The sequence below is a fragment of the Oncorhynchus keta genome, chromosome 25, assembly GCF_023373465.1.
Source record: "Oncorhynchus keta strain PuntledgeMale-10-30-2019 chromosome 25, Oket_V2, whole genome shotgun sequence".
Taxonomy (NCBI): domain Eukaryota; kingdom Metazoa; phylum Chordata; class Actinopteri; order Salmoniformes; family Salmonidae; genus Oncorhynchus; species Oncorhynchus keta.
In genome coordinates, this window is record NC_068445.1 from 27,531,331 (window position 1) to 27,557,398 (window position 26,068).

General features: G+C 47.8%; 1 protein-coding gene across 5 annotated transcripts in view; it reads left to right on the forward strand.

The window, feature by feature from the left end:
- The first annotated feature begins 6,451 nt into the window (after positions 1-6,451).
- The window catches only part of LOC118357874 (methylcytosine dioxygenase tet3-like), an 81,736-nt gene continuing 62,119 nt past the window's right edge, over positions 6,452-26,068 (forward strand). For 2 of the 5 annotated variants that reach the window (XM_052479049.1, XM_052479047.1), the window contains exon 1: positions 25,463-25,811. Coding sequence is in view for 3 of the 5 variants with exons in the window: in XM_052479045.1 (XP_052335005.1) it covers positions 13,339-13,728 (390 nt within the window). In the remaining 2 variants the exon portion in view is untranslated. Of the gene's footprint in view, positions 6,770-7,232; positions 7,406-12,976; positions 13,729-25,462; positions 25,812-26,068 lie in introns of those variants that run through there. The other 3 variants (XM_052479045.1, XM_052479044.1, XM_052479046.1) reach the window with 3 other exon arrangements.

Consider the following 26,068-nt stretch of genomic DNA (forward strand, 5'->3'; position numbering starts at 1 on the left):
CTCTCCTCAAAGACTGAACAAACTGGTCATAGTCGACAACTTCTGGGTTCTCTATGACCGAGCCAACAGGCAGTCTTGGCGTCCTCCCAAACATTAGCAGGAAAGGGGCGAAGCCTGTGGTCTCGTGGATTGTACAATTGTATGCAAACGTAAGGGACTTCAGCGCCTGAGGCCATCTGTGCTTTGCTCTCGTTGGCAGGGCCCGGATCATGTTTCCCAAAGTCCTATTCATCCTTTCGCAGGACCCGTTCCCCATCGGATGGTACGGAGTGGTGTGAAACTTCTGAACGCCTGCAACACTCAACAGTTCGGCTATTAAAGCACTCTCAAAGTTGGCTCCCTGGTCTGAGTGTATACGGCGAGGCATCCCGTAGACACAGAAATAGTTGTTCCACAACTGATGAGCTACTGACTTAGCAGACTGGTTCGGACACAAGAAGGCATGAGCTAATTTGGTAAAGTGGTCAGTAACAACGAGCACATCCAAGGATTTGTTTGAAGAATCTTCTGCAGACCAGAAGTCTATGCACACTAGTTCAAGAGGCTCAGTTGTTATTATGCTCTCAAGAGGAGCTCTTGCTTCCGGATCAGGAGTCTTGCTCACCACGCATCTCCTGCAGCACTTCACATAGGCTTTTACCTCCCTCTCCAGGCCATGCCAGAAGAACCTCTGTCTTGTCAGGTAGACTGTTCTCTGTTGGCCCTGGTGGCCAGCTTCATCATGGACACCCTTCAACACCATTGCTTTCATGGAGGCTGGAACCACATACAGATACATTTTCCTCTTTGTAACCACATTCTTCGAAACACGATACAGTACACCCATCTTCATGGTCAACTTGTCCCAACTTCTGAGAAGACCCAAAACCTCAACACTCTCATGGGCACGCTCTCTCCGGGATGGTCTTCTCCCCCTCTCAACAAAGAAGATGACTTTGCTGATCACATTGTCATCACGCTGCTTACTCATCAGTAGGTCGTGTGGCAGAACATCGACATCGGTCTGCTCTGATGGCATAACAGCCTGTGGGAGCTGTGGCAACAGCAGTGCATGTGAGCCCACTTCACCCACCCAGCACCTATGTGAATGAAGAACAGCTGCAACTTCATGTCTTGATAAAGCACCAGATGGGGGGTCAACAGTAGCCTGACAGCTAATGACCACTTCGTTGGAGTCGGAGGCTTTGTCAAAGGGGTGGCTGGACCAGCAAAACACATCTTGCACTCTGTCTGTGCGCACAGCGTCGGCTTCAGCTAGTAAGGTCTCGTACGGGACCCTTGTCAGGCGATGGAGTGCACTGGGTCGTACGAAGGGCTCTCTGCTCAAAGCATCTGCAACCACATTCATTTTTCCAGGGATGTATTTAATGTCAAACTCGTACGGTGCCAGCTTGGCGACCCATCTCTGTTCACAAGCATCAAGCTTTGCTTTGGTCAGAATATATGTCAAGGGATTATTATCCGTCCATACCGTGAACTTCTGTCCCCGTAGCCAGTGGTGGAACTTGTCACAGATAGCCCATTTCATGGCAAAGAACTCGAGCCTGTGTGCAGGATACCTTGACTGTGCATAACTGAGGGACTTGCTCGCAAAGGCTATAGGTCTCGCTGTAGCTCCCGGTTCCTGCACCTGAGATAGCACAGCACCTAAGCCATTGCTGGATGCATCCACTGAGAGTAGAAAGGGTTTTTCGAAGTTGGGGTGGGCCAACAAAACCTGGTCCAGCAAGGCTTGCTTTAGCTGGAATAAGGCCTGTCTGCATTCTGTTGTCCAGTCGGCAGCCGTCAACTTCCTGACAGGTGAGCTTCGCTTCTTTTTCCAGTGTGGAGCCTTGTGTCCAGTAGTCAATCCAAAGAGATGCTTTGCAATGGTCGCGCAACCTTCAATGAATTGTTGATAATACACCACCATCCCAAGGAATGACCTCAATTTCTTCTGAGATGGAATGGCAGTGCCATCTTTCATCAGATCAGCTTCTGTTACTCCTGTAATGTCCCTCACCTTCTCAGGGTCTGTAGCTACACCATCCACACTAATGATATGCCCCAGAAACTTCACAGACCTCTGCAGAAAGTTACACTTTTTTGGCGCCAACTTCAGGTTGTGAGCCTTGAGACGCTCAAAAACCATTTCCAGGCGCTGTATAGCCAGATCTTCAGTGGGCGCAAAGACCAAGACATCGTCAAGGTAACACAGCAGGGTAAGAAAGTTCTGATCCCCAAAGATGTTTAGCATCATCCTCATAAAGGTTGCCGGACTATTACATAACCCCTGTGGCATTCGATTGTATTCGTACAATCCAAATGGGGACGTAAAAGCTGTGAATCTCCGGTCATCCTCATGCACTTCCACATTATAGTAGCCAGAGGTAAGGTCCATTGTCGAGAAAAAGGCATTTCCACCTAACGCAGCCAGCGCGTCAGCCTGGTGAGGGAGTGGGTGGGCGTCTTTGATGGTGCGAGCATTGAGCAAACGAAAATCAGTACAGAGTCTCAGGTCTCCAGACTTCTTCCATAAAAGGACAAGGGGAGAGGCGAACTCACTACTAGACTTCCTTATGATATCACGTTCTTCCATCTCATTCAATGCTTGTTTGAGCTTCTCATAATTATTTGGTGAAAGGCGTCGGTAGGGCATCCGAAAGGGTTTCTCATCACTCAGTTGAATGCGGTGAAGACATCCGGAAGCTTTTCCACAATCCAACTTGTGCCTGGAAAAAATAGACTGGTACTCAGCTATGAGCTGGATGAGTTTTTCTTACCAGCAGGAGACGCTTGACAGGAGGAGACATCAATATCAGTCAAACCTAAGTCACGTAAGACCTCAGGATCACTTGAACTGTCAGGTCCGTCAGTGTCGTGAAGTTGGCTGGAACCGTCAGTCAGTGTCAAGTCATCTTGGCAGTCAGTGAGTATATCAGCCGTTCTCTGCACTTGCTGCTGTAAGGCTGCTGATGAACCATCATTCACACCCGAACAGTCAAAGTCCTCTAGAGCCATGCAAGGAAAGACATCGGCTAGAGTGGCGTTTCGTCTCAATGTCACTGTCTTCTGAGAAGGGTTTATCACTCTAACAGGGAGCCACCCATCCCCCCGCAATAGAGCTACTGTCCTCCCTACTAGTATTGACCTTGGTGTTGACCTTGAACTGCTGGGCTCAATGACAACAGCACTGCCAGCTGATAGATTCTGAGTGTTTCGTAGTCTGCCCCAGACTAAGTGCTCCTGCATAGGCTCTAGAGTCACAGCCCCTTTTAGTCTCACAGTTCCAACTTTGTCAGGTACTTCACTGTCTCTCCATCTCTCCACATTAGCCATCATCTCGATTAGCTTGCTCTCCTCACCCCCGTCACACACAGGAGTGTAAACCCTCTTCCAGAGACCTCCATCCGTCTTCAGGTGGTGAATCAAGTGCTTTAGGAGATTGCTGCCCAAGATGAGGTCATCACTCTGGCCTTCAACCACCAGTGTAGGCACAGCAACTCTACATCCGTACACCTCCATCTCCAGCTCACATACTCCCAAAGGCCTCGTCTTCAACCCACCACAACCAACCAAGACTACCTCTGTAGGACTCAATGATGGACTTTTCAACACTCCTGCATGCAACAGTTCAGGTAAGACCCTAGAGCTCAAAGTGCAAGCCATGGACCCACTGTCAAGCATAGCTCTCACTTCCACTTCTCCTCCTATTAACACATTGGCATAGAATAAATCATCATACGGGGAAAGTCTCTGTGTGTTCTGCATTATGATACTCTTCTCAGTCTCCATTTCGTCACAAACACTTTTATATACAGACTCCAAATCAACAGCTCTCACTGATGGGGACTCTACAAAAGGCCCAACACTCTCCCCTTCTACATGCAGGCCTACTAGTTTTCCGGAAGCTGAGCAGTGATTACTGTAGGGACTCCACTAGCTGTGCTCAGAGCTGCGGCCTTGGGGCACTGAGAGCGTGCGTGGCCAGCTACATGACAAAGAAAGCAGAGGTGATTGGTCCTGCAGTGAAAGTAAGTATCATGTCCAGCATCCCCACACACGTTACATGGCCCATTAGACTTCACTTTGCTTCTATTCCCTTTTTGGAACTTATGGTCAGACTGTTGTGGCCTCTGCTCCAGCACACGCTCCAGCATGGCAAGGATACGTTCCATGGGCTCAGCTGAGCCTTGAATAGTCTGGGCTGGGTAAGGCAACGTATTGGGTACTTCCATGTGGGACCTCACAGCAGGCATGGTGATCGGCATGACAGCACCAACTTCCTGCTTCATTGTTGCGATGGCTGGGGTCACCTTAGATAAGTGAGAGTACCTCCGCTCCCTCCTGTATTCATCCAGCCTCTCATGAACGTCTGCAGCGGTCCATTGCTGTAATGGCTTGCACTTAAAGATAAGGGACAGTTCAGCGTTAGGGCAATGTCTGATGAACATGACTGTGAGCTCACGAGATGGGTCTTCAACACTTTTTTTTTTTTGTCTCTTTAGACAATCTTCTGCAACCTTCATAGCCCTGTTCAGTCTGAGCCAATATTCAAATGGTTGTTCATCAGTCAGAGGTAATGTGGCATAAAAGTCAGCAAGGGGCATGCTTGAAAAAACAGTGTCACTAAAATGTTGTTTCAGTATGTCAAAGATGGGACTCGGGCCTTTAGATAAATCAATGGAGGGATTGCTGCGTATGCCAACTTTAACAACATCGCGGGCCCTTCCCATAAGCCTGCCCATAACCTCAACTGCTTGGTCCATCACAGACACGCCCCTCTTACGCATGTAAACCATTACCATATCCTCCCACTCATGCACTGTGCACTTTTCAGAGCCATCCCCCCAAAAATACAGCGGTTCCCTGATATCAGACTTCAATACCAGGTTCAGGCCTGACACATCCATACCCCTCGAGCTGCATACACTCCCCATAACATTGTCCCCAACATGTCCAACAATTGCCTTTGACTCCAAACAGGAGGCAATGTTCTCCCCAATGGAATGACCAATCTGCTTTACTATGTCTGCTATGAAATCCATGGAGACCTCCCCACTCCCTGTATTTGGCAAAACTCTTTCATACACATCCTTGGGCGTGTCCATGGATAAACTATCATCAAAACCCTCCAGTTTGGGCATAGGTGTAGAAGTAACCGGAATTTTGGCTGAACCCCTACCCACAGATGGTGACAGATTAAATGACAGGAAACCCCTACCTCTCCCAACACCTTCCATTTTAACAATGGGAAATCAACACCCTAATGAAAATGTAAACAGCAAAACATATATATATATATATATATATATATATATATCACCTAAATCTCACCTATATCTAGTACACTGGTAAAACTCACCCTACTTATATCAGATATACATCAGAATTGCAAATAAACAAGTAACACAAAAGTTATCCTTTGTCTGTGAAGAGCCTCAGCCAGAGAAATCATCAATTGCAATAATAAAACGTTCTAGTGGCGCCATCTTGTGGCAAAATGCGACATCGCCAAACTGCACCAGCAACGTCTTATCTGATTCTTCAACAGCAACCACGGCGAAGTTCTGGGATGGAAATCCAGCGAAGGATGATCCGATCCAGAAGAACGGTCATGGCACCACTGTAACAGTACTCTTCTGGCGTTGTGTACATCAGTCATCGACACGGAACTCCAATATGTAGCACCAATCATGTAGCTTTATTCTGATAAGAACGACACAAAATTGCACGTCATGCAATGCCCGTCTCACCATCCAACTCTGCACTCACGCACGCTGGTTTGGTGCTTGTTCACTGGGAAGATTCTAACTGGAACATCCCCCCTCGTAAGCAAGCTACGCAAACCAGCCAATAAGATGCCATGTTGAGTAGGTGAAGGCAAGACATACTCAAACCAAAAACCCATTGGCTTAACAATAAAGTGGCAAGGGGAATCACCAATATAACCCTGTTACATCAGCAGAGTAGGCTAGCCTGTCATTTTTGTAGTTTAAAAAAAATGCGTGCGCACACTTGGGTGTCCTATACCAGTAAGAAATAAATTAAATCGACTTTAATCCTGCATAGGCTTTAATGAACATTGCTCTCAAATTCTTCTGTCTTAACATTAAGACATGGCTAACGCCAATTACTAATACTAGGCGTTCTATGGATAATGCCATCATGGCATTATAACATTTTCATAAAATTGATCAGGAGGACATAGCTCATCTGATATGTGATAACTTAGCTTCTGAAAACTAATGCCATAATTTATAACTGATGCCATTGCATGTTTGAATTCAATTGAAGGTTTGTGTAAAACGCAAAAAAATGTGTCCTGTTTGAGATGAGAATGACGTTGTCCCAGGGGGCGAAGAGTTAACTCTGTTGTTCCACTGCATTTATCGAATTCCATTCCGTAATTTGCTGATCACTTTAACATCAACACAACGTTTTCTTCTCTTCCACCTCCTCTTCGTCTTTTAACTCTAACCAGACCTCAGACTTTCGACGACTCATACGCGAATAAGTGTTTAAATAAATGTAAGACAATCGCGATTTTTTTTCTTCATCTGCTCACTTATTGGGTTATTGTTTGTTTCTATTCTGGGAGTTGAGTTGCTGTTTAAGTTACTTTAATTTTTAATAACTTTTCACATTATTATAATTAATATAATTCACCTGCAATATTAGTATGTCGACTTTGAAGAGGGAGTTTTTTGCTGTTTTTTTCCCCTCACTTAAAAAAAAACGTTGTCTTAGGTGAAAAGTCGAACCATTTAAAGAACCACCCTCAAACGTGGTATGTATCCTATTAACTACATTTCTCTATTTACTTTACTTTCTACGACCATCGGCCTCTCTAACAGCCTAAGAGCTTGTTGTCAAAAGAAATCTAAACGTGTAGGCTATTTGCCCAGTGAAAGTAAGTAGTTTCTCACCAGTAAAGCAATTAGTCAAATACACATTGGGGCCACTGATAAACTCCATTATTAGTTGTGACTTCAAACATGCCCTAACAGATTTATAACGTGTTCGATCTGACAGATAATAGGGTTTATGTAAATGTGATGATCCCATCTAATTGTCTATTGTTGTATCTGATGTTTTTCTCACTTTTATCCTTTAATCAGTGTTCTTGTCCATTTTGCTTCCTGGGGTGATGTTTTGAAAGTCTAGGGGGGGCTTCCTTATTTAATGTTTTCAGCCTCCACCCCTTTTACCTGACACTTCTGTAAACTATATAAAAATGGTTTTATACTTAAGTAATAACCGGACTGTAACAGTCTTGTGCAGCGGTGGCTTTGCGGCCAGTTAAAAGACCGGTTATAAATTGCTGAATAAAGCCACGTGCTTATTTGGGAAGGGTGGCGGAGCGTGTTACTTTTTGGAAACATTCGGTTGCATCTGACTGATTCTGCCCAAGACTACGAAGAAAGTAAGTAGCAAAAATAACGAAATTAAAAACAATGTTTGGGATGATTGACAATATTGCAATAGTAAAAGTAAGAAATTAAATGTTTGGTTCTCCAGGGCGATTTGCACACAACTGATGCTTTTTTTGGCTTCGTAAAACGTAAAAGTATTTTCATTCGAATTTCAGACACGTTGACAGTTTTCAGTATATTAATGAGCCTAATACTAACTAAGCTATATCAATCGTTCGAGCTCATTCAATTAGAAAGTCTCATTATACATATTTCGGTGTGTCTTTTTATATGCACAGCAGCATGCTACCGCAGTGATTCAACATGAGCGTAATGTTACTGCCACGGAGAAACAAGTTACCTACAGCGGGTTTATCGACACAGTTAAAACAACATTGCAGTTTATTGACGGCTGACTTGAGTCTGACTGCGAAACAAAGAGCACCGTCGCGGGTTCAACGAGACCCCCTTTCTCATTCATAGAGAGAGGACAAACAAAGCCTCCTCATGGGAGGACTAGCCATTATAGAACTCAGCATATTCCCATGTCGACCCATGAGCATGACATCTTTCTGGCATCCCCAGCCATTTCATATTACAGGTCTAGACTACTAATAACTGTCATTAGGTGAGATTCACGTCTTTCCCAGTAAAGCAGTTATTGATTAAGGTTTGTTGGGGGAAATGACAGGTGAGTTTGTTTTGTTATTATGGCGTGTCATATTTTCCCAAAGTTTATAGGCCTAAATGGAACAGCAGCGGGAAGTAGGTGTGCTGCAGCACCCGCTGGTAAATTGAAATAATTTTGGCAAAATTAGGCTATACATTTTTCCCCCGCCAAAAATGATATTACTCCTGTCTGAACAGACATAAATACAATCATTCAAAATACTACACCAGAGAGCATAATTTAGCTGCAGAAGATCAATAGCTATAAAAAAAAATTGCAGAGCTGTGGATAAAGTTATCACAAGCAGTTCTTGGGAAGACCACAATTTGGGCAGCATGCATGCCAAATACCTTTTCCACATTTAGTTTTGTTACAGCCTTACAGCCTTATTCTAAAATGGATCAAATAATTCCCCCCCTCATAAATCTGCACAAAATACCCCATAATGACAAAGGGAAAACAGGTTTAGACATTCTTGAAAATGTATTAAAAAAACAAACAAAACAGAAATACCTTATTTACATAGGTATTCTGACACTGCTATGAGACTCGAAATTGAGCTCCACCACGTTTGAGGTAAGACGCTGATGCAGACAACGTCGAAGTAACAACAGTTTATTATTCCAACAGGGGCAGGCAAAAGACGGGTCAAGGGCAGGCAGGGGTCAGTAATCCAGGTAGGTGGGGCAAAGACACAGGACGGCAGGCAGGGTCTGGGTAGGCAGGGGTCAGTAATCCAGGTAGGTGGGGCAAAGACACAGGACGGCAGGCAGGGTAAGTGTAGGCAGGGGTCAGTAATCCAGGTAGGTGGGGCAAAGACACAGGACGGCAGGCAGGCTCAGGGTAGGCAGGGGTCAGTAATCCAGGTAGGTGGGGCAAAGACACAGGACGGCAGGCAGGGTCTGGGTAGGTAGGGGTCAGTAATCCAGGTAGGTGTGGCAAAGACACAGGACGGCAGGCAGGGTCTGGGTAGGCAGGGGTCAGTAATCCAGGTAGATGGGGCAAAGACACAGGACGGCAGGCAGGGTCTGGTTAGGCAGAGGTCAGTAATCAAGATAGGTGGGGCAAAGGTAGGCAGGGTCAGGGCAGGTAGAACATGTCAATACGGGGAAAACTAGAAAACAGGAACAATCGAGAGACCGGAACAGAGGCGAAAAGGCTGGTAGGCTTGACGAAACAAAACAAACTGGTAACAGACAAATAGATAACCCAGGTATATATACACAGGATTAGGGGGAAGATGGGTGACACCTATAGGGGGGTGGAGACAATCACAAAGACGGGTGAAACAAATCAGGGTGTGACAAGCTCATGTGCATCCCGTTTCTATTGATCATCATTGAGATGTTTCTACAACTTGATTGGAGTGCAACTGTGGTAAATTCAATTGATTTGACATGATTTGGAAAGGCACACACCTGTCTATATAAGTTCCCACAGTTAACAATGCATGTCAGAGCAAAAACCAAGCCATGAGGTCGAATGAATTGTCCGTAGAGCTCCGAGACAGGATTGTGTGAGGCATAGAGCTAGGGAAGGGTACCACATTTTTTTTGAAGCATTGAGGTCACCAAGAACATTCATCATTCCTGAAATAAGTTTGGAACCACCAAGCTGGCCACTCGGCCAAACTGAGCAATCAGGGGAGAAGGGCCTTGGTCAGGGAGGTGACCAAGAACCAGATGGTCACTCTGATAGAGCTCCAGAGTTCCTCTGTGGAGATAAGAGAACATTCCAGAAGGGCAGCGATTACTGCAGCACTCCACCAACCAGGCCTTTATGGTAGATAGGCCAGAGGGAAGCCACTCTTCAGTAAAAGGCACATGACAGCCCTTTTGGAGCTTGCCAAAAGACACCCAAATAACTCTCACACCATGAGAAACAAGATTCTCTGGTCTGATGAAACTAAGATTGAACTCTTTGGCTTGAATGCCAAGTGTCACCTTTGGAGGAAACCTGGCACCATCCCTATGGTGAAGCATGGTGGTGGCAGCATCATGCTGTGGGGATGTTTTTCAGCAGCAGGGACTGGGAGACTAGTCAGGATCAATGGAAAGATGAACAGAGCGAAGTACAGAGAGATCCTTGATGAAAACCTGCTCAGGACCTCAGACTGGGGCAAAAGTTCACTTTCCAACAGGACAATGACCCTAAGCACACAGCAAAGACAATGCAGGCGTGGCTTTGAAACAAGTCTCTGAATGTCCTTGAGTGGCCCACCCAGAACACTATCTAACATCTCTGGAGAGACCTGAAAAAAGCTGTGCAGTGATGCTCCCCATCCAACCTGACAGAGCTTGAGAAGAATGGGGAAAAACTCCCCAAATACAGGTGTGCCAAGCTTGTAGTGTCATACCCAAGAAGACGCCAGGCTGTAATCGCTGCCAAAGGTGCTTCAACAAAGTACAGATGACCACAGGGGTGCGTGCTTAGTCCCCTCCTGTACTCCACTCCCGTTCACCCACGGCTGCCTGGTCGCACACGACTCCAACACGATCATTAAGTTTGCAGACTACATGACTGTGTAAGGCCTGATCACTGATGACGATGAGACCGCCTATAAGGAGGAGGTCCCCATTCGGAGCTGTAGTGGAGCATGTGGAGAGCTTCAAGTTCCATGGTGTCCACACCACTAAGGATCTATCATGGTCCACACACCAACACAGTCGTGAATAGGGAACCACGTCTCTTCCCCCACAGGACGTTCAAATGGTTTGGCATGAGCACTCAGATCCTCAGAAAATTATACAGCTGCACCATTTGAGAGCATCATGAATGGCTGTATCGCCGCTTGGTATAGCAACTGCTTGGCATCCAACAACAAGGTACTATAGAGGGTACTGCGTACGGTCCAGTACTTCACTGGGGCCGAGCACCCTGCCATCCAGGACCTCTATACCAGGCAGTGTCAGAGGAAGACCCTAGACCCTAGACTCCAGCCACCCAAGTCACAGACTGTTCTCTCTGCTACCACACAGGAAGTGGTAGCGATGAACCAAGTCTGGATCCAACAGGACCCTGAACAGCTTCTATCCCCCAAGCCATAAGACCACTAAATATACTGTTGAAGTCGGAAGTTTACATACACTTAGGTTGGAGTCATTAAAACTAGTTTTTCAACCACGCCAAAACTACAGTTTGTTAACAAGAAATTTGTGGAAAGTCGGTTAGTTAACCAAATAGCTACCCGGATTATCTGCATGGACCCTTTTTGCATTAACTTATTTTGGGAGTCATCACATAAACTGCTGCTATTGTTTATTATCTATGACTTTATTCCTAGTTATATTTACATATATACCTCAATTACCTCGTACCACTGCCCATCAACTTAGTACTGGTACCCCGAGTATATAGCCAAGTTAGCGTTACTCATTGTGTATTTATTATTAGTTTTATTATTACGTGTTTTACTTTGAGAAACAGACACCTCACAAGTCCTCAACTGGCAGCTTCATTAAATAGTACCCGCAAAACGCCAGGCTCAACATCAACAGTGAAGAAGCGACTCCGGTATGCTGGCCTGTTGTACAAGATCTTCAGTTTCTTGGCAATTTCTCACATGGAATAGCCATAATTTTTCAGAGCAAGAATAGACTGATGTGTTTCAGAAGAAAGTTCTTTGTTTCTGGCCAGTTTGACCCTGTAATCGAACTCACAAATACTGATGCTCCAGATACTCAACTCGTCTAAAGAAGGCCAGTTTTATTGCTTCTTTAATCAGGACAACAGTTTTCAGCTGTGCTAACATAATTGCAAAAATTGCAAAAGGGGTTTTCTAATGATCAATTAGCCTTTTAAAATGATAAACTTGGATTAGCTAACACAACATGCCATTGGAACACAGGAGGTTGCTGATAATGAGCCTCTGTACGCCTGGGTAGATATTCCATAAATCAGCTGTTTCCAGCTACAATGGTCATTTACCACATTAGCAATGTCGACGCTGTATTTCTCATCAAGTTGATGTTAATTTAATGTACATTTTATTTTGCTTTTCTTTCAAAAACAAGGACATTTCTAAGTTACCCCAAACTTTTGAACGGTCGTGTAGTTCAGCGGTATAATAGGCTAATAGCTACACCACACCGAACCATCACAAAAGTTTCTAAATTGTGTTATAATATAATATCAAAACTAAAACAAGCCGTTGTTTATAGGGAAACTACAAGCAGGATATTATATCACTGCAAACACAACATTACAGTTGGAACTTTATTTTGCAAAGAAAATGGCTCATCAGAATTAAACAAAACACTTGTGAACTGGTTTAAACCTTCACAAAAGTTAGAATACAGCAATTACCTAGAAAAGCTAGTGCCTACCGTACCCAACAAATGACAGGGATAGGCTAATAAAAGGCCTATCTTAAACTAAATATGTATCTCCCAATTGAAAAGACATATCGAACTCAATTTAGCCAATGAAAATGCCTCAACAGAATGAAAACTAAACATGTTTTGCATATTTAATGAACTGGTTTAGATTAATTAATAGGCCTACAATAATAACAATGATATACAATAATAAGGATTATGATTATAATAATGATGATAAATACGAGAAGAAAAAAGCGTTTTTTAAATAGCATCTTACCTGATTAGTGAGTTGCACAGTAGCATGCATTTGGCCATTTGTATGATATAAACAAATATTCTGTAGAAATGCATTTAAAAAAGTTAAATGTTTTTTCCAGACCATGCAACAACAAACAATCCATTGTATGGAAATCTCCAAAATGATTCTGCTCAACTGTATGCCATCAGCAAATGCGATTATAGATGAATTATTTTTTTCCTCTTCCCCCCCAGCACCCCCGACTCAAAACATCTTCCCACAGCTATGAACAGACACATTTAAATTGTTCATTGTAAGTAGGCCTAACTGTTATTTTCCATCTTTCTTTCCCAAGCTGTCTATTCCCACTTTCAGAAAGCACCCAGGTAGGCTACTGCTGGACAGGTGAGACCAGACCATGGCTCCTCTGACACCTCCTCCCCTGTTGTGGTTATGGCTGACCCCTGTCCATCCCGCTGGGTAGCTGGGAAAGATGCTCTATCATTAATGACCTATCTCATCCAGCAGCCCAACCAGGAGACTGACAGGACAGGATGGACTAACATACTCTTTAGCCCTTCTCAGCTCTTACAACAACTACCTCCCCAACTCCAGACCATTACACTACACTACTCTGTTACTGTGCTGTTCTGTTTGTATTCCTCACATTGCCACCAGGACAGTGCAGCTAGGCTTTAGGCTGGACTGTCTGTCAGCATGCACAGGGCCAAGGGAGGGCCTGGCCCCCCACGCTTCCAGGACATCTATGAATTCTCCCTGGATGGTGACGAGACCACAACCCAGATCTTTCTGCAAAGCCCGGGGAAAGCCATGGAGGGCCCGGGAATGCCCCTGTCCCCTCACTACAAGTACATCCAGACTGAGCACCAGCAGGGGGGTCTCTTCTCCCTCGGGCCCCCTACCCATGGAGAGGCCCTCGCGGCCCCCCAGGGAAAGAAGAGGAGGCGGTGCGGCGTGTGTGGCCCCTGTATGCAGAAGGAGAACTGTGGCACCTGCAGCAACTGTATGAACCGTAAAATTGGGAAGCAGATCTGTAAGCTGCGTAAATGTGACCAGCTGAAGATGAAGGGACAGAAGGACTGGGAGGTGAGTGGAAATGACTGACCAGACTTATAACTAACACACATTTTCATGATATATTCCCAGTGGCTATTTCTCCTAGGTCAGTGTGAGACTGTTTGGAGCTGGTTGAGGGAAATTGAAGTTGTAAATCTTTACTAGAAAATGTCTCTACTATATAGGGCCCTAAAATGTAAATGTCATGATCCATATCAATTTAACAGTTTAAACATTTAAGGGTTTTATAGGTTGAGTTTTGTATACAGATAATGGCCATATGTGGACGTACCACAGCAGAGGAGGATGGTATTTGTGTTCCATAACTGATTAATCACATTCATTTAAAACGGCTAACTTTACTTTTTGAGTTTGTCAAAGACAGATTTTCAAGTGCATGTAGCTGGCTGTCTTAGGTTTTCATCAGACCACCTAAGTCATAACAAACTGATGTTAAAGTCCCTGTCTGGATCCACCCTGGACATTATTTAGTTGTCAGCTCTGGACAGGCATCACCCAAAGGCCCGGCTATGGGAATACCCCACCCAAATGACACACACCTCATCTTACCTATCCATAAACTCGCCTATGTTTTCCTAGGAACAGCTTACCATTGTTAGTCTCTACCAGTCTGTTTAGCTATTATTCCACTCCTTGCCACTCCTGTCATGCTAAACATCTTTGGCATATGACACAGAGTACAAGGAGTGGAATGTTAGCTCAACAGACTGGTACCCAGGCTATACCATTGTCATTGTTTAGTACAAAACAATGGGGGAGGTAGGACCCTTGTTGATATGCTCCAAATAGCATGTTTGAATGGACAACTTAGACAAAATTAAAGCTAAGTTGTTGAGTAACTAGTGGACCTGTCCTTGTCCCAGTCAGACGTTGTAAACCAGTCATAATTCCTCAGCAGATTTCCAGCCTGTTCGACCAGCGGGTTGTCATTAAAGGTCAGGGAAACAGATGAGATGTCCACTGAAGGGTATGTGTGCCTGTGGCAATGTGCGTGTGTAGATATAAACTAGATTTACATGTATTGCAGAAGATTTTGACTTCCAGAAAGCTTAATACATTACATTTTGGTTTGGCCAAGTACTGAGGTTTTGTGCCAATGTAAGCAACCACCCCAACGTTCTCCATTAGCTCTGTTTGTGGAATAATGAAGATGAGGGTTGTGTTTGGTTCCTCCTTCCATTCAACAAACGGCAGCAGTGTAGAATTCCTTCTAGCTCCCTCTGCGTTTTCTCCCCTGACTCCTGAAGCCCCGCACTGGCACTCGGGGTGGGGGTCAACCTTAGGGCCAGGGCCACTCCGAGTGAGGGTCGACCTTAGGGCCAGTGCCACTCAGAGTGAGGGTTGACCTTAGGGCCAGTGCCACTCAGAGTGAGGGTTGACCTTAGGGCCAGTGCCACTCAGAGTGAGGGTTGACCTTAGGGCCAGGGCCACTCAGAGTGAGGGTCGACCTTAGGGCCAGGGCCACTCAGAGTGAGGGTTGACCTTAGGGCCAGTGCCACTCAGAGTGAGGGTTGACCTTAGGGCCAGTGCCACTCAGAGTGAGGGTTGACCTTAGGGCCAGTGCCACTCAGAGTGAGGGTTGACCTTAGGGCCAGTGCCACTCAGAGTGAGGGTTGACCTTAGGGCCAGGGAGGGAGGAGGAGGGAGGCTGTGGGGGTTGACCTTAGGACCAGGGCCCCGGAGGGAAGAGGGGAGGGGTGAGTACACAGGATGGGGATGGGGCTAAGAGGCAGGAAGAATGTAAATAAATAGTCAGCAGCGAGGAGGAAGGGCTCAGGAAAAACTGAACTGGCTAGGCAAGGCCACAGGAAAGAGGCTGCTGCTCATCTACTCTTTCCTCCCTTCTTCCCTTTCTGTGTGGGTTTAAGAAAGGGGAGGGGGGGCTGTACACAGAGACATGGACAACATTTTGGACATGGTAGCCTATAGCCTTGGGGACAGAGGATAAGATCTGATCAGGGGGGAAGGGGTTCAGTCATTCACAGGAAATATTGGCTTACCTCCTGGACTGCCCTCCCCTGCACTGTCACTCTGTCCCCTTTGTTTTCACACGGTCACTTTCCCCGTCTGATTGGTTACCGAGACCTCAAATGTGGTCATATTTAAGATGAGGGTCATGGAGAGGAGTTGTAACTTGTAACCCAGACATTTCAGTAGTCCTGCTTTAGTGGGAATGACTTCAATTCATGGATTTATCCTAATTTATCATCCTACATTCACTTACAGCACTTGTCAAAGTCATTCCAGGGAGGGCCGAGTGTCTGCAGGTTTTTGCTCCACCCTTGTACTTCATTGATGAATTAAACGTCACAAATTGTTAAGGAACTCCCCTCACCTGGTTGTCTAGGTTTTAAATGAAAGGAAAAACCAAAAACCTGCAGACACATGGCCCTCCGTGGAATGAGTTTGACACCCCTGACTTATAGTAACTGTATATTCAGGGACCAACATTGTAGAAACACCCAGCTATATCTAACATATCTGTCTCAGAGAGGAATACAGAAGCAGCCCAGCTAGTGTTTATGGACTGGAAAGATGATCCTATGCCACAGATTTTCACTCAGTGCCATTGTTGTTAGAAGTAGAATGTTTATGGCCACCATAGATTAGACCAGTGACCTCGTAGGAGAACTCTACCTCTGTTTAACCTGGAGTAGGCCTAGCTAGGGTCTGATCCAGACTAGTGTCTGCCCTAAATAATTTTTATTAACCATTAATACTGATCTGTCTGTTTCTGTATCTGTCTTTTTAGCTGCATAGATCTAGTTATAAGTTAGACCAACAACTTAACAGTGTTGGAACATGTAACTGCCAAAATAAAGGAAACGCCAACATAAAGTGTCTCAATAGGGTGTTTGTCCACCACAAGCCACCAAAACAGCTTCAATGCATCTTGGCATAGATTCTACAAGTGTCTGAAACTCTATTGGATGAATGTGATACCATTATTCTACAATAAATGTTTTTGTTTTTTTTGGTGGTGGAAGACTCTGTCTCAGGCACCGCTCCAGAATCTCCCATAAGTGTTCAATTGGGTTGAGATCTGGAGACTGACACACACACACACACACACACACACACACACACACACACACACACACACACACACACACACACACACACACACTTTAAACCCCCTATGGTCCTTTGAGACTCCTTTTTCAAAGTCACTGACATCTCTTCTAGCCATGGTAGACTAAATTTTGGGCAATTGGGCATTTTTATACAAATTCAGGAGTATTTCCTTTATTTTGGTAGTTACCTGTATATTGATGGTGATTTTCTCATAGAAACAAACCATTGCACCCTGGTAACAGTGTGATTAGAGATATCAGAGTTATAGGTGATGTGTGACTAATAATGTCTATCTGAACCTGAAAATTCCCTCCCCCGTGTGTGTGCGGTGGGTGTTTGTATGGGCCATGCTATAACGCGGACTGTATTTACAGTGTAAGATTGTAATGGCCAGCCATGAGTAGGTTGGACAGAGAGAAGAGGCTGTAGCTGTGCTCTTTAGGTGAACTGTATTGAGCACAGAGGTTGAACAGCTCCCCCCCATCCCCCTCACCTCTGTCTTCTCTGAGTCCCCATCGCCTTGGCAACCACATCCCATCATCTCATTTGAGATCTGTGGTTGCCATGGAGCCATGAGGAAGCCTTGGCAGAGAGCTCTGTAAATATTGTACATATTTTTGTTAGTTAAGTGTTTTTTTTTGTTGCATTTAAAATAAAAATTGTGGGGGGTGAAAACCTGTTGAAGGTTGAGCTAAAATATCTAGTTGCAGGACTGACGATGGGATGTCTGTTTGCTTGGCTAGCTAGCTGACCAATCTAATTTGAATGATGCATCAACGCCTGATCAACACAGCAGTGGCTTTTTATTCCACCTGCCCCTGTTTCTGGAAGGATGTGGACTGTATGAGGGGATGACAGAGGCTCGCCTCGTAGGACACTTACTGATTACTGCCGAGGTGTGGTGGTCTCAGGCACTTATAGCTGCCAAAGCATCACAAGTGCGTGCTACACTTTCGGTAGTGGATGTTCCAGCCTTCCTACAGAGGAGAAGTACTAGCTGTGAACTTCAGAGACAGAGGTGTCTGATGAAAAGCTCCGGGCCTGCCTGTCTGATGTTTCTCCCTCCCTGGCTAGACCATCGTCGACACCTCCACTCACGCTACTCCTGTACTGAACTGCATCATGGTCTGGCTGTGGAAGACCTTCTCCCATAAACTACTAGCTCCCTGAATTATTTTAATATTTTTAAAGTGACTTTGAGATTCTGTATGAAAAGAGCAATATAAAATACATCTATTATTATTTATCTCCATCCATCATTGTACTCTCCAGATGAGAGCTGGCCACACATCATGGTGTTTACACCCTTATTGCCTTAGCCTCAGGAGACCAGGCATATAATTTGGAAGGATGTCCACGCAAGACTACTTCAGCCTATATACAGTTGAAGCCGGATGTTTACATACACCTTAGCCAAAAACATTTTAAACTCAGTTTTTCACAATTTCTGACATTTAATCCTCGTAAAAAAATATTCTATAGGATTCTATATGTTCTATAGGATTGAGGTCAGGGCTTTGTGATGGCAACTCCAATACCTTTGTTGTCCTTAAGCCATTTTGCCACAACTTTGGAAGTATGCTTGGGGTCATTGTCCATTAGGAAGACCCATTTGCGGCCAAGCTTTAACTTCCTGACCGATGTCTTGAGATGTTGCTTCAATATATTCACATCATTTTCCTCCCTCATGAAGCCATCTATTTTGAGAAGTGCACCAGTCCCTCCTGCAGCACAGCACCCCCAAAACATGATGCTGCCACCACCGTGCTTCACAGTTGGGATGGTGTTCTTTGGCTTGCAAGCCTCCCCCTTTTTCCTCCAAACATGACAATGGTCATTATGGCCAAACAGTTCTATTTTTGTTTTATCAGACCAGAGGACATTTCTCCAAAAAGTAAGATCTTTGTCTCCATTTGCAGTTACAAACCTTAGTCTGGCTTTTTTTATGGTGGTTTTGGAGCAGTGGCTTCTTCCTTGCTGAGCGGCCTTTCAGGTTATGTCGATATAGGACTCGTTTTACTGTGGATATAGATACTTTTGTAACTGTTTCCTCCAGAATCGTCACAAGTTAATTTGCTGTTGTTCTGGGATTGATTTGTACTTTGTACCAAAGTACGTTCATCTCCAGGAGACAGAACGCATCTCCTTCCTGAGCGGTATGACGGCTGCGTGGTCCCATGGTGTTTATGAGAGGACAGGCTGGATGGAGTCAGACCTAAATAGTGTTGTAATTACAGCCGGCCCACCACCCCACCCCACCCCCCACCCTCCTTTTGAATTGTAGATCTTTACAACTCATCATTAAAGTGGTTGCAATGAGTCTCCCTCCCCCTGATTCTGTTCCTCAGTCTAGAGGGGTGTGGGAGTGGAGGTGGGTTGTCACAGGAATACCTAGGATAGGGTAAGTAAGGGTAAGTAATCCTTCTCACCCCCCCCCCCTTCTCCCCCCCCAACAAGATTTAGATGCAAGTGGCTGTTCCACTGGTTGTCATAAGGTGTATGCACCAATTTGTAAGTCGCTCTGGATAAGAGCGTCTGCTAAATGACTTAAATGTAATGTAAATGTCTGGGTGAGTGAGGAGAGTCCTGGGGGGTTGGTAACCTGTTTACACCAGACTGAACACCACTCATTCTTGTTTAATTTGTTCAGTCTGGTATAAGCAGGGTTGATAGGGAGGATGGTGAGGCCTGTGTTACCAGGCACTGTCATTTGTGTGAGTGGGGGTGGGGGTGAGGGAGACTGACTGACAGGGTACGTGGGAATACGCTGAGATTTAGTTATGGGGGGGGCTTGTTTTTATATCAGGATTACAGTAATGTCATTGAGCAGATGGGATTTTACGTGTGTGTGTGTAAAGACATGGTGAGGGCCGTCTGGGGTTGCCGGGTATAGTGTGACCAGGTCAGTCAGTACTGAGTATGGAGATGGGTTGGAGATATACGGTACATTACGTGAGACTGAGTAGTCCACAAACTTCTGCGTTAGTCGCATGTCTAATAGACCTTATTACAGATATATTTTTAACACTCGATTAATGTAAGCACTGCAGAGCAAGAGCATGCTCTCCCGCGTGCCACAGACACACAAGAAAGGCATGGCACGCCGTCAGATGCATGATGATGTTGATCGGTCACCACCGATAACACAGCCACGCTGCGCATCTGCTCCCGCTGTCCCCCACACACACAGTCTGTCACCACCCATAACACAGCCACGCTGCGCATCTGCTCCCGCTGTCCCCCACACACACAGTCTGTCACCACCCATAACACAGCCACGCTGCGCATCTGCTCCCGCTGTCCCCCGAACACAGTCTGTCACCACCCATAACACAGCCACGCTGCGCATCTGCTCCCGCTGTCCCCCACACACAGTCTGTCACCACCCATAACACAGCCACGCTGCGCATCTGCTCCCGCTGTCCCCCACACACACAGTCTGTCACCACCCATAACACAGCCACGCTGCGCATCTGCTCCCGCTGTCCCCCGAACACAGTCTGTCACCACCCATAACACAGCCACGCTGCGCATCTGCTCCCGCTGTCCCCCACACACACAGTCTGTCACCACCCATAACACAGCCACGCTGCGCATCTGCTCCCGCTGTCCCCCACACACACAGTCTGTCACCACCCATAACACAGCCACACTGCGCATCTGCTCCCGCTGTCCCCCGAACACAGTCTGTCACCACCCATAACACAGCCACGCTGCGCATCTGCTCCCGCTGTCCCCCACACACAGTCTGTCACCACCCATAACACAGCCACGCTGCGCATCTGCTCCCGCTGTCCCCCACACACACAGTCTGTCACCACCCATAACACAGCCACGCTGCGCATCTGCTCCCGCTGTCCCCCACACACAGTCTGTCACCACCCATAACACAGCCACGCTGCGCATCTGCTCCCGCTGTCCCCCACACACAGTCTGTCACCACCCATAACACAGCCACGCTGCGCATCTGCTCCCGCTGTCCCCCACACACACACAGTCTGTCACCACCCATAACACAGCCACGCTGCGCATCTGCTCCCGCTGTCCCCCACACACAGTCTGTCACCACCCATAACACAGCCACGCTGCGCATCTGCTCCCGCTGTCCCCCGAACACAGTCTGTCACCACCCATAACACAGCCACGCTGAGCATCTGCTCCCGCTGTCCCCCACACAGTCTGTCACCACCCATAACACAGCCACGCTGCGCATCTGCTCCCGCTGTCCCCCACACACAGTCTGTCACCACCCATAACACAGCCACGCTGCGCATCTGCTCCCGCTGTCCCCCCACACACAGTCTGTCACCACCCATAACACAGCCACGCTGCGCATCTGCTCCCGCTGTCCCCCACACACAGTCTGTCACCACCCATAACACAGCCACGCTGCGCATCTGCTCCCGCTGTCCCCCACACACAGTCTGTCACCACCCATAACACAGCCACGCTGCGCATCTGCTCCCGCTGTCCCCCGAACACAGTCTGTCACCACCCATAACACAGCCACGCTGCGCATCTGCTCCCGCTGTCCCCCGAACACAGTCTGTCACCACCCATAACACAGCCACGCTGCGCATCTGCTCCCGCTGTCCCCCGAACACAGTCTGTCACCACCCATAACACAGCCACGCTGCGCATCTGCTCCCGCTGTCCCCCACACACACAGTCTGTCACCACCCATAACACAGCCACGCTGCGCATCTGCTCCCGCTGTCCCCCACACACAGTCTGTCACCACCCATAACACAGCCACGCTGCGCATCTGCTCCCGCTGTCCCCCACACACAGTCTGTCACCACCCATAACACAGCCACGCTGCGCATCTGCTCCCGCTGTCCCCCGAACACAGTCTGTCACCACCCATAACACAGCCACGCTGCGCATCTGCTCCCGCTGTCCCCCGAACACAGTCTGTCACCACCCATAACACAGCCACGCTGCGCATCTGCTCCCGCTGTCCCCCACACACAGTCTGTCACCACCCATAACACAGCCACGCTGCGCATCTGCTCCCGCTGTCCCCCACACACAGTCTGTCACCACCCATAACACAGCCACGCTGCGCATCTGTCCCGCTGTCCCCCACACACAGTCTGTCACCACCCATAACACAGCCACGCTGCGCATCTGCTCCCGCTGTCCCCCACACACACAGTCTGTCACCACCCATAACACAGCCACGCTGCGCATCTGCTCCCGCTGTCCCCCCCGAACACAGTCTGTCACCACCCATAACACAGCCACGCTGCGCATCTGCTCCCGCTGTCCCCCACACACACAGTCTGTCACCACCCATAACACAGCCACGCTGCGCATCTGCTCCCGCTGTCCCCCACACACAGTCTGTCACCACCCATAACACAGCCACGCTGCGCATCTGCTCCCGCTGTCCCCCACACACACAGTCTGTCACCACCCATAACACAGCCACGCTGCGCATCTGCTCCCGCTGTCCCCCACACACAGTCTGTCACCACCCATAACACAGCCACGCTGCGCATCTGCTCCCGCTGTCCCCCGAACACAGTCTGTCACCACCCATAACACAGCCACGCTGCGCATCTGCTCCCGCTGTCCCCCACACACAGTCTGTCACCACCCATAACACAGCCACGCTGCGCATCTGCTCCCGCTGTCCCCCACACACACAGTCTGTCACCACCCATAACACAGCCACGCTGCGCATCTGCTCCCGCTGTCCCCCACACACACAGTCTGTCACCACCCATAACACAGCCACGCTGCGCATCTGCTCCCGCTGTCCCCCACACACAGTCTGTCACCACCCATAACACAGCCACGCTGCGCATCTGCTCCCGCTGTCCCCCACACACACAGTCTGTCACCACCCATAACACAGCCACGCTGCGCATCTGCTCCCGCTGTCCCCCGAACACAGTCTGTCACCACCCATAACACAGCCACGCTGCGCATCTGCTCCCGCTGTCCCCCACACACACAGTCTGTCACCACCCATAACACAGCCACGCTGCGCATCTGCTCCCGCTGTCCCCCCACACACAGTCTGTCACCACCCATAACACAGCCACGCTGCGCATCTGCTCCCGCTGCCCCCCACACACACAGTCTGTCACCACCCATAACACAGCCACGCTGCGCAGTCTGTCACCAGTCTGTCACCACCCATAACACAGCCACGCTGCGCATCTGCTCCCGCTGTCCCCCACACACAGTCTGTCACCACCCATAACACAGCCACGCTGCGCATCTGCTCCCGCTGTCCCCCACACACAGTCTGTCACCACACATAACACAGCCACGCTGCGCATCTGCTCCCGCTGTCCCCCACACAGTCTGTCACCACCCATAACACAGCCACGCTGCGCATCTGCTCCCGCTGTCCCCCACACACACAGTCTGTCACCACCCATAACACAGCCACGCTGCGCATCTGCTCCCGCTGTCCCCCCGAAGACAGTCTGTCACCACCCATAACACAGCCACGCTGCGCATCTGCTCCCGCTGTCCCCCACACACAGTCTTTCACCACCCATAACACAGCCACGCTGCGCATCTGCTCCCGCTGTCCCCCACACACAGTCTGTCACCAGCCATAACACAGCCACGCTGTCACCACACAGTCTGTCATAACACAGCCACGCTGCGCATCTGCTCCCGCTGTCCCCCACACACAGTCTGTCACCACCCATAACACAGCCACGCTGTGCATCTGCTCCCGCTGTCCCCCACACACAGTCTGTCACCACCCATAACACAGCCACGCTGCGCATCTGCTCCCGCTGTCCCCCACACACACAGTCTGTCACCACCCATAACACAGCCACGCTGCGCATCTGCTCCCGCTGTCCCCCACACACAGTCTGTCACCACCCATAACACAGCCACGCTGCGCATCTGCTCCCGCTGTCCCCCACACACAGTCTGTCACCACCCATAACACAGCCACGCTGTGCATCTGCTCCCGCTGTCCCCCACACACACAGCCTGTCACATGGGGATGACGCTGGAGAAACGAAGCAGGTACGGGGAGTCAAACATTGAATAAGGAACGGACATGGAACCAGACGGGAACAGCGTCAGCACAAGGGTAACAAAGACAAAAACAATCAATACAGCAGTGGGGAACAGAGCAGGGGACTGACAAGTATAGGGGAGGAAATGATGAATGAGTCCAGGTGAGTCTAATATCGCTGATGTGTGTGACAAGGGTAGGCAGGTGTGCGTAATAGATGGCAGGAGTGCGTGATGCAGGGCAGCTTGGCGCTTGAGGGCGCCAGGGGGGGCGGGAGCAGACGTTACACACTCACTCACACTCACAGACTCTCTCTCACACACACACACTCTCACACACGCGTCAGCGGGCGTCTCCAGTGAGTGACGTCAGAGCAGGGGATTTCACACACCAGCCATATAAGAGGCTGTGGCTCAGAAAGACATTACAAACGCTGTGTTACTCACTGACTGCTTTACTACCACTCCAGTCCCGCTCTTTCTCTCTCTCTTTCTCTCTCTCTTTCTCTCTCATTCTCTCTGTCCGTCCTCAACATGAACTCGTTCACTCCGTTAGGGTAAAAGTCTATCTTTTTCTGTCATTTTTCTCTATGCCATTTTTCCCCCCCGTTTTCTACTCTCTCTTTCATCATTCTGTTTTGGTGATTTGTGCTTTTTCAACAAAGAATTGTCACTTGTAAAAAAAACAAAATGTTGCCACTATCCAGCAACACTATATCCAGGTAAGCCCATATACAGTATATCTATTGCCTGGCACTCTGATTGGGAAGTATAAGAAACTGGCAAAACCCTAGACACAACTCTGCTCATGCCAATAGTTCACTGGCATTCACAGATCCATTACTAGTGTCAGTAAAAACTAAACAGAGAGCATATGAACCTTTTACCTGGGTCTGAAACGGTACTAGCAGGACGTCTCTCTCTCCCTTTAAATTGACATAAGCAAAACACTTCCCCCCCAGACCTCCTAGATATGATCGGTGTATTAGTCTCGCAGGGTCAGGTTCCTAAAAGAGAAAAACTCCTCTGCAGAATGAAGGGGGAGCAGTTTTATTGTATAACCTTGGGGGTTATTTTGCCAGAATGATACAAAATAGGCAATGTGTTTTGTTTAATTTCATCTTTTGTCAATGACTAGTGTTTGCTACATTACACTGTCCATGTATGTGGATGTTGAGTCGGCATGTTTAAATGTCTGTGGTGCTGTGTACGTGTCTGTTCCCCGCTACACAGGGAGCGTGTGTGGGTGTGCATGCGCACTCTGCACTGTGCAGTCCAGTCCAGTTATTGCAGGCAGCCCTGACACAGATGGTCCTCAGTGATACCACATACCAGAGTCATTGTTTAGGAAAGCGGAGCTCCAGGAGATAATTGACAGCCATAGAGTGGTCCCATCCCCCAGTCCTCTCTCTCTCTCTCTCGCTCTAGCTCACTCTCCCTTCTCTCTCTCTCTCTCTCTCTTTCACCCTAGCAGCAGAGCTCAGGATTGCTGCTGATTGGTTGCATGACTCTCTTTGTGTGCTATGTGTAGCGTGACGTCTCGCCGTGTGTGTTTTCATGCGAGTGTATGGTTGAAGGGGTAGGGGGGAGTTTTCACAACACGAATGCAGTTAGCTTTACTCGCTGGAAAGACAGAGAGGGAGGAGGGGGGTTAAAAGATTAAAGAGGGAGTGGGAGGAGGTAGTGTGTAGTGCAGCAGTGAAAGCGATCAGAGGCTGGCTTAAAAAAAAAACTCTCCCGTGTGTGTGTGTGTGTGTGTGTGTGTGTGCGCGGTAGACCTATTGGTGTAGAGGAACAAGCGAGAGAGAGAGAGAGGGAGGGACAGAGAGAATGTGTGTTTGTACTTGGGCTGAAGTAAAACAGGATTTAAAACACAAGATGGCTTCCTGAATGGATTGGAGCAAAGACGAGAGATAGAGTGATAGTAGGGGTTAGACGAGAGGAAACTGGAGTCTTCTGATGGGGATACGGCCAGCCGACGGAGAGAGAGAGAAGCACACCAAGACAGATTGGCTCACTGGGTAAATATTAATTACCAGGCAGAATGCCGGCCCTGGAGGGGGGTATATTTGAGATAGAGTAGAGGGGGGCGGAGAGACCAGGAGGGTTAGCTGGAGACAAAACACTGCCGGCACTCTAAACAGCTAGATGGGGGTAGGGTTAGGGGGACAAATGTAAACTGCTGCTATTGTTTCATTACTTACATGATTACTATTGTTACTGTAAATGTAACAACCCCATTGCAGTGTCTGAACGTTGCTTTTATTCTCTTATTGAC